The sequence below is a fragment of the Drosophila subpulchrella genome, chromosome X, assembly GCF_014743375.2.
Source record: "Drosophila subpulchrella strain 33 F10 #4 breed RU33 chromosome X, RU_Dsub_v1.1 Primary Assembly, whole genome shotgun sequence".
Taxonomy (NCBI): domain Eukaryota; kingdom Metazoa; phylum Arthropoda; class Insecta; order Diptera; family Drosophilidae; genus Drosophila; species Drosophila subpulchrella.
In genome coordinates this window covers 6,795,127-6,804,539 of record NC_050613.1, presented here as the reverse complement: position 1 = coordinate 6,804,539, position 9,413 = coordinate 6,795,127, and the positions used below count along the sequence as shown (strand labels likewise).

General features: G+C 45.5%; 1 protein-coding gene across 1 annotated transcript; it reads right to left on the bottom strand.

Moving 5' to 3' along the window:
• Window positions 1-1,933: 1,933 nt before the first annotated feature.
• Window positions 1,934-8,640, bottom strand: LOC119557936 (serine/arginine repetitive matrix protein 2). The gene is made up of 5 exons (XM_037870945.1): window positions 8,505-8,640; window positions 8,398-8,448; window positions 8,166-8,341; window positions 7,216-7,547; window positions 1,934-7,156 (listed from the first exon to the last, which is right to left on the bottom strand). The coding sequence occupies exons 1-5, from the start codon at window positions 8,507-8,509 to the stop codon at window positions 2,057-2,059; spliced, it is 5,664 nt and encodes a 1,887-aa protein (XP_037726873.1). The 5' UTR covers window positions 8,510-8,640; the 3' UTR covers window positions 1,934-2,056.
• Window positions 8,641-9,413: the final 773 nt, after the last annotated feature.

The window sequence follows — 9,413 nt, the reverse complement described above, 5'->3', positions numbered from 1 at the left end:
AAACTAAACTCCTTTTTTAAAATTTATCAGACCAAATATAACAGTAAAACTCAAAGCATTAACATCATATTGAGATATTTATGTGCATGTTTACTTTAGCTGATAGGTAACAACCTTAACATGACATAGAGAAGACTAGCCTGTATAACTTTCACATTATTAATATTTTTATATAAGTCATACCTTAATTAAATCACTCACAGCCATATATGTATTTATGCGATATCAGCTAACACCCTGAAATACAAAGCTATCAGTATTTGAGAAATAAAAACCAGAAAATTGAATACGAATACCCTAGGTTTTAGTTTGGGAATATCTGACCCGCCATAACTCACATCCCGTGGAAAACATGACGAAAAATTCGGAGACTTTTCTGTGCGCTCGGCCAACACATCCAGATCCAGGCTGAATCGGGCTCTGATTGAGTGGGTCAGTGGGCGGTTACCGGAACGGGAAGGAAAACGGCCAAGTGAAAGTGAAGTAAACGTGATTGAAATTTTATCTCTGACAAGAAATCGAAAGATATATTTAGCCCCAGCTGTGAGTCGGGTCACCGCCCCCACAACTCGCATCTCAGCCGCAATCTCAACCGCCGTTCACAAACGGGGATTTGGATGTGGATGTGGATGTGGATGTGGATGTGGATGTGGATGTGGATGTAGATGTTGATGGAGAGGAGATGGAGATGGCGATAGGAATGGAGATGGGGATGGCAATGTGTGTGCGATGTTGCCAATTCAATTCTTCAACGGGTTACCCACTGCGGCGTTAACCGTTACGTCGCCATCTTTCTCCTGACTATACACTCGCACACCCCGTCTGGTGTGCCCCCTTCCGCCCCCGCCCCTGCGTTATTTGCATTGAAATGTTGAGTAATTGGAAAACCAATCTGAAGCATCTGCCGCTCTTGTTTTGCATACCTCTGGCACCTTCCTAGCCGACCTCGTCGACATTTGTCGGGCTACGCTCGATTTTTCAAACCGAAATCAACGTCGCAGTCATAAGAGCGGAATGGAGGGAACGGACGAGCTTAGGGGGCATACTATGCAAATAAACACTGGAAAAAATAGTCCCTTGAATTGGCTGGAAAATGTGTGATGAAAAAATATCGCCATTGTGTTTGCATCTCATAGAAATTGTATCTGAAATTATCCTTAATCAGTCTAACAATTCCTTACCATAATATAAAAATTATGCAAAGATTGCACCTTAAAATGTCTATCCTTACCAGATAATAGGATTTTCGGTTGACATCAAAGGTCCGTCCCACGTTGGGCGCCAATATTATTAGTTAAATTTTTATTATACGCACTTACCCAGCTTCCTGGATATCAGCTTACTTTTTTCATTGTCAATAAACAACAATTAAAAACAAGGACTGTTTTCTGCTTAAATTTCTTTCTGTGTACGAATTTGATGGGTGGGTATGCAGCGGGTCGACAGGTTTTTTCGCTCGTGGCGCTTGACTTGCTAAAAATAAATTGTTCTTAAATAGCTCGCGTCGCTCGACACACTTGTCGGGTGTCTGCTACAGATGCAGGTACCCCTTATTTAACCTATATAGCCCCTAGATTCCCCTCTTAACAACGCCAGAAACAACAAAAACGGCAGCGGTAACAAAGGAAATGAGCATGGGGGAAACAACAGAAGGCCAAAGGCTGCAAAAAGCAAGCAATGAACGCGCTTCCGCTGGAAGCTTCCTCCCCGATTCCTGAACCTATTTGTTACCAATTTTGTAGAAATATATGCATGTACCAGTTTCTATCTGCTACAATGAATTGCATTGTTTTTTTCGCGGAAATTGTCTCAATATGGTGTAAATTGTTGAACATGGTTTTTGGAAATTCGCAATCATAATTCATATTTGTTTGTTTCTCCTTGACATTTGGTTATTTTTCATCTGCTATGTAATTGTTACGTAAGCGTACCGTTTAAATGGATTCATCAAATTTTATTAAAATCTTGTTTTCTTTCTACAAAAGAATGTATAAAATATACCACCAGGCCGTTTTAAAACCAATTTACATTTAAATCTCAAATGAGTGTTATCCATCTAACAGGGTTTTCGGCTAAAGCAATGGGGTTTCCCGTAGGGATAATTGGTGGTAACCATATCGCAGGGTTGACCCGGAGTCCTGGTAGCACTTGGCGGAGTTCCCCCACGATTATTTGAAGTGCTCGGTGTGCTCGGTGTTCTTCGCAGACTTCGACTGCGGTTCGGAGCCCTCGCTGGCTGAGGAGTCTGAGGCTGCGTTTGATTTCCCACGGAGTTCTGGCTATATATAAGTTCATCGAACGGCCTGTAGTTTTCCATGGACTGGAAGCCGTGAAGGGATGCGTCCTGATGTGTACTGGAGTCCGTGGTCTCGAACTGCGGCATCGAGAGGTCCTCGATCATTTGTTGACCCGAGTTATTACCTGTTTCTGGTGTACTATTAAAAATCCTTGTCACTGAGGTGGTTGAGCTCTGGACAGTAACTTCCTTGACTACTTCTGAAGGTCCTTTCGTGGTGTCCTTTAGTATAGATGGAGCACTCTCATCGGCCAGTTGCTTGCTGCTGCTTATCTGCTGCTCCTGACGAGGGGATTTTCCCTTCTCCGCTCTCGTAGAGCTGGGCAATGCCGTTGAGTTAAAGAAGTCCGGCTGAGTCTTATCGTCCAAGTTCTCGCAGGGCATGGTCAATTGATGGCGTCGTGGTTGATAGGAAACGTTCTCGAAAGTGGGCATGCTTACATCCTCCAAACGACCTGCACTGCCGTCTTCCCAGGGACGACTTCTGGAGCTCTGTGGAGGAGATGAGCACGAACAGTCGGCCGACTTCTCTGCTTCATCCCGCCGTGAATGATACGAGGGAGCACTCTCGTTGGCCAACATTTCCGAGGGATAGGAAATGTCTGGTGGACGTCGCGCTATTGATTTAGAATCGTTTCTGAATAATGATTCATTCTGCGGCATGGAAACATCCTCCAAACACTCGTCTGTCATATGGGGCATTCGTCTTGAGTTCATTCGACTGCTCGGGGCAAAACTGGGAGCACTCACATCCTCGAGGCATTCGTTGGTGCGACGTCCACGTCCTCCACTCACGTTATCCTCAACGCACTCGCTGTACTGAGTTCGATTTGATATTCCTGAGGGCATGCTGATGTCCTCCAGCCGAACGCTGTTCATGGTGCTTTGCCCACGTCGCGATGACCCAGAGATGTCGCCGAATGTTGGCATGGTCATATCCTCCAGGCACTCGTTCGTTACCGAAATTTGCTGTGGCCTAGGGCTTCTTACTCCTGAACTAGTATTTGGAGACGCCAAGGTTCTCTGTCGTCGACTGGTTCCCTCATGGGTACTTCTTGCGAAGGAGGGTTGACTTACGTCGTCCAAGCACTCACTTGGCATGGTCATCTGCCTTCTGGATGATCCAAATACCTCCTCATACGAGGGCATAGTCATGTCATCCAAACATTCGTTGGTCGTCATTTCCTGCCTAGACCTTTGCCTTGGGCTGGGACTTCTCCTCGAAAAGGAAGCAGTGTTTCTTCTATATGAGGGCATTGAAACGTCCTCCAGGCATTCATTTGTAGCTGGGCCACGACTTACGTTGCCAAACGATGGCATCGTCATGTTATCCAAGCATTCGTTTGTCATCGGTCCTTGAAATATTTGAATTAGCTTAGGACTTCTTCCTCGAGCCGATCCTGAATTATAAGCAGCTCCACTACTTGGACTACCAAACGATGGCATGGTCATGTCATCCAAGCATTCATTGGTCATCGCTCCCATCCTTAAGCTTTGCATTGGCGTCGGGCTTCTTCCTCTAGATAATCCCGAATTGCCTCCATAGGATGGCATTGAAATGTCCTCAAGGCATTCATTAGTTGCGGGTCTTCGACTTGAGCTGCCAAAAGATGGCATGGTCATATCATCTAAGCATTCCGATGTCATGGCTCCCTGATTAGATCTTTGCATTGGCGTGGTAGACCTGCCTCTAGACAATCCCGAATTTCCGCCATATGAAGGCATTGAAACGTCCTCTAGGCATTCATTGGTAGAATATCCACGACTCGAAGTACCAAAGGATGGCATTGTCATATCATCCAAACGTTCGTTAGTTATCGTACCTGGTCTGGATGGTTGCATTATTGACCCCCTTGGTCTTGGGCTTTTCCCCCTGGAAGATCCTGATATTCCTCCAAATGAAGGCATTGAAATGTCCTCTAGATATTGATTGGTAACAGGTCCTCGGTAGGAACTAGCAAACGATGGCATGGTCATATCATTCAAACACTCATTGGTCATCGTTGCTTGTCTAAAGCTTTTTCCTCTGGACGATCCTGTGGTTTCTCCATAGGCTGGCATTGAGATGTCCTCCAGGCATTCATTCGTAGTTCGTCCACGCCTTGAACCACCGAACGAGGGCATGGTCATTTCATCCAACCATTCTTGTCTTGAGCTTTGTACAGGTGTGGGACATCTTCTCCTCAGCGATCCTGTATGTTCCCTGTATGAAGGCATTGAAATGTCCTCAAGACATTCGTTAATACCTGTACTTTGACTTGCAGGACCAAACGATGGCATTGTCACATCCTCCAGACATTCATTGGTCATCACTCCGTGTCTCGACCTTTGCATTGAAGTAGAGCTTTTTGCCCTTGAGGCTCTTGTATTATCAGCATATGAAGGCATCGATATATCCTCAATGCATTCATTTGTTTCAAATCCAGGACCCGAACTAGCAAACGATGGAGCTGATATGCCGCTAATATTTTGAGTCTGTCTTCTGGGAGTCCTTCGACCTGAATGTTGCGAAACACCTCCAAACGATGGCATTGTTTCATCGTCCAAGCATTCACTTGTCATGTGCCCTCTTCTGGAGGGCGTTGATCTTTGTCGTGGACTTCTTGCTCTGGATGATCCTGATACTCCTCCAAAGGAAGGCATTGTCACATCCTCTAGACATTCATTAGTCCTTTCTAATAATTCACTTACTGGTGGCATGGATTTTTGATGCTGGGAGGTACTTTTCCTTCTGGATACACCTGATATTCCACCAAATGAAGGCATTGTTACATCCTCTAAACATTCATTGGAAGCTTGACTTCTGCTCAAGTTCCGCTTACGTCGCCCACTCCGTCCAAGCGATCTACCTCTGCCAAGTGCAGGCTGACTGACATCACTTCTTTGAGATATAGCAGAAATGTTGCCAAAGGTGGGCATGCTGATGTCCTCAAGGCACTCGTTGGGTAGGCCAGTGGTTTGTCTCCTGGAAGGACCAGAGACGCCTCCAAAGGACGGGGCACTCATGTCTTCCAGACACTCACTGGGCATGGTCAACTGTCTACGTCTGGATGTTGATGAAACATCACCAAACGATGGCATAGTTACATCCTCCAGGAATTCATTCGTCGGTGGACATCTGGTGGAACTGGCACTTGGCAATGTTCGTTGACGCCTACTGTCACCCCGAGAGAAGCTTCTTCCAAAGGACGGGGCACTCACATCGTTCAGGCGCTCACTGGGCAGGGTCATTTGCCCTCTGGACATAGCAGATACTCCACCCATCGAAGGCATGGTCATAGCATCCAAGCACTCGTTTGTCATCGAACGTTGGCTGGAACTTTGTTGCCGCTTTCGACTACGACTCCTGGAATTTTTAGACACTGCTCCAAACGATGGCATCGATATGTCCTCCAGGCATTCATTGGTCGTATTACCTCGTCCCGAGCTCGCGAATGACGGTGCCGAAATGTCACCTATATTTTGCGTGGGCAGCGACATCTGCTGTCTCCGGGATCCTTTCCTCCTCGATGATCCCGATATACCGTCGAAAGATGGCATGGACACATCCTCCAAGCACTCATTTGTGTCTCCATATTTGGTGGAGTTGGCAAATAAGGGCGCAGATGTATCGCGGGTATTCTTGGATGACATGGTCCTCTGCCGCCGACTCGATCCTCTAGAACTGCTCCTTCCGAAGGATGGTGCACTTACCTCATCCAGGCACTCGCTCGGCATGGTTATTTGCCTTCTGGAGGAGCCTGAGACTCCACCAAACGATGGCATGGTCATCTCATCCAAACACTCGTTCGTCATTCTCGATGGCATTGATCTCATGTGTCGATCCAGACTTCTGCTTCTTGAGGCTTTTGAAACTCCACCAAGAGAGGGCATTGTCATATCCTCCAGACATTCGCTGGGCATTCCAAATGACGTAGACGGTCTTCTAGACGTTCTTCCCCTGGAAGAATCTGTTACAGCACCAAAAGATGGCATGGTTATTTCCTCTAGGCATTCATTAGTCATGGGTCCTCTTGAAAAACTGGCATACATGGGTTCGGATATATCGTTAATGTTTTGCGTTGACATAGATCTTCGCAACTGGCGACGACTCCGGTTCGGTGATAAACTCGATACTCTGCCATATGAAGGCATGGTCATATCATCGAGGCATTCATTGGTAGTTTGACCCCGTCTTGAACTGGCAAAAGTCGGGGCAGATATGTCACTTATATTGCGAGTGTTTCTCGATCTCTGCCTTTGACTTCTGCTCTGACTTCTGCTCCTGGAAACATTCGAGACCCCCTCAAATGCGGGCATTGAAATATCTTCGAGGCACTCATTGGCAGTTGGATCCCTGGTTGAGTTCCCAAACGAGGGCGCTGAGATGTCCCAAAGGTTCTGGGAAGGCATTGATACCTGTTGCTGCCGCCTGGGACTCTGTCTACGAGATCTACTCCTTTCGAAAGAAGGCTGGCTCACATCGTCCAGACATTCGCTGGGCATTGTCTGCTGTCTTCGGGATGCTCCAGAGATATTGGCAAACGACGGCATTGTCTCATTCTCCAAGCAGGAACGATGAGACATATTCTGACTTCTCGAAGTGGGTCCAAGGGAGTCGAACGCCGGCATTGTCTCATTATCCAGAATATCCTGAGAGGACATGACTTCTAGCGATGCCTCGAGATATGGGGGCATTGACTCATCCATTAGGTTCTCCGATCGGTTGGGTAAGGAGAAGTTAAGACGACGTCCCGGTTCACCGCCCTCACCTGCGGGCGTGCAATCCAGAGAGGAGGTGTTCGAAACGGTCGTCTCATCAACGTGGCTGGTGATATGACCACTTGGATCACGGTGAGTATAGATCCTACGACGCGTGGTCTGTGGATTAGATAAATCATTAAAAATCCTACTAAATCTGGATATGGTATTTTATATACCTGTTGATAGCAGGGATCCTCCGATCCGTGGAGTTGATTCGCTCTATTAATACGTTCCCTAATGCTCTTAAAGCGATCCAGAATCTCGCCATACACATTGTCCACGTGGCTGGTGGTTTTTGAGACATTGCTCATGTTAGGAGCAGAAACATCGTCCAGTAGCTCTCCCCGCAAATCGGACATCTGGGATGGCAGGCTGAGATCGAAGTTAGGTGCCGACATATCCGCCAGGCACTCCTCCGGCAAATTGCTCAGGTTAATTCCGGTTTCATATGGTTGACGACGTGGTTGCGCCTGCCGGAAGGTTTCCATAGCCGCAGCATCTGTTTCATCTATAAATTACAATACATTTATTTAGTCAAAACTTTTACTTGGGCAAAAACAAAGTGGAGTATTTAAAATTTCACTACGTCTCAAAATATATGCTATAGCTTAAAGATAAGATTAATATTTAATTTAATGATCTTCCTTCATATTATTACTTCTACTATTTTACATACACTATGAGCTCCATATTTTGGGTACATTTTGGGTTCATTTTACAATGAATAAATAACGGAATGAATAAATTCTGGATGGAATTGAATTTTGAAGTGGACTTTTCAATGAGATTTGCTATAAAAAATAAAGCAGTCTTTTCCTGTGAAGTCAAAATGAAAAATATTCCAGAAACCGTAGAAATTGTTCTATGTATGAATAAAATATCCTCAATAGTTGGCGATTTCCTAAGGACTTATATGACCAGGGATGACCAACTACTAACTACTTTTAAGCAAATCCAATCGTTTTTTTTAAGACATGCTTTGCTTAAATCCTATTAACTGACTTTCTTTACCACTGACAAATTATATAATCTGAAGAAAATATAAATTATAGTAAATATATCCAAAATGCTGACCTGAGCGTGAAGTTCGAAAAAGAATAGCCGCGACTAGCGCCCAAATACTTACAGGTCATATTCCTAAACATCCGTGGATGTCGCCATTCCTCATTTCCTGTTAGCCCAAAATCGCTGGGATCATATCGATGTGTCCGCCCACGAAATCCCGGTCGCAGATGCTCCGGGGTGCTAACCAGATCGGGACCCCGAGAAGGACAGCGCGGCATTTGGATACTTCTCTGGCTTCTAAAATAAATACTTCCTTATTATCTAAAACGAACTCCTGTGAAATATTTACTCGCCTATTGTTGCGATCCACAGACCCATTGGGACCGATTTGCCCTCTGTCCCTACTAAAAAAATGCATTGGTAATTAGGTGCCTCGCATAAGATTCCGATTACAACTCACCTCATGATCCCCGCTAGTTGTTAAATTGGTTCAGCATTCAGTCTGGATGGAAATATTTAGGTCCGAATCAGAGGAAAAGGTTTCGAGAGGTGTCGTTTGCCTTAGGCCGTTGAAAATTGTAGGGAAATCAACTGGCTAGAAGGGCAGTGGCTGCTCCGATTCGTTTGGGTGTCATCGATACCTATAGGGCCAACAATCAAAGTAGTTGGCCCAGAATAATGACTTGGGAATCATAACAAAGGGGCAGTTTTCCCAAAACCCAGTAGGTGAGGTTTAAGTGAATCGCTAGACGCTGTCATCTCGCCGCCGGTGGTAGCTGAGTGAGTAGGGGTGAGACTTCTCAGCAATAACATCATATCACCACCGGTCCGGGTTCGAGTCCCGGTAAGTTGTAAGAAGCATGGCACACAAACAGACAACCAGGGACTGAACATCCACACACTCTTGATTTGAACGCAATAAATAAAGTAGAATTAAGCAAAATGTGAACCGAAAAAAAAAAAAAATATTTTATTATTGCTAACAAATAAAGCGACTTCCCTATTTAAGTATATATTTTTTACCTAGAACGTAGTTAAGGAATTGGTTTGGCTTTCAGCCTGGGTGGTAAAATCAGTTTCCAAATTGGTGGTAAGGTGCTCAAGAGGTGTCGTCTGCCGGAGGAAAATCAATAGGCCAGTAGGTCAGTGGCTGCTCCGACTCGTTCGCCTGGCATCGATGCCATCCCATTGCTCGGTCCCACTTTCCACTCCTTGTTTTTTTATCCTGTTTTGGCTGACAGACTGGCGAAGTGTGTCAAGCATCCGTGACTCTATTTCTTATCCAATTAAACAATTATGGAGAGCTCATTAAGGCAGGTTGTTTGAGAAGCGCCGAGAGCGGCTTCATCTCTTTTCCCTGACAACCACT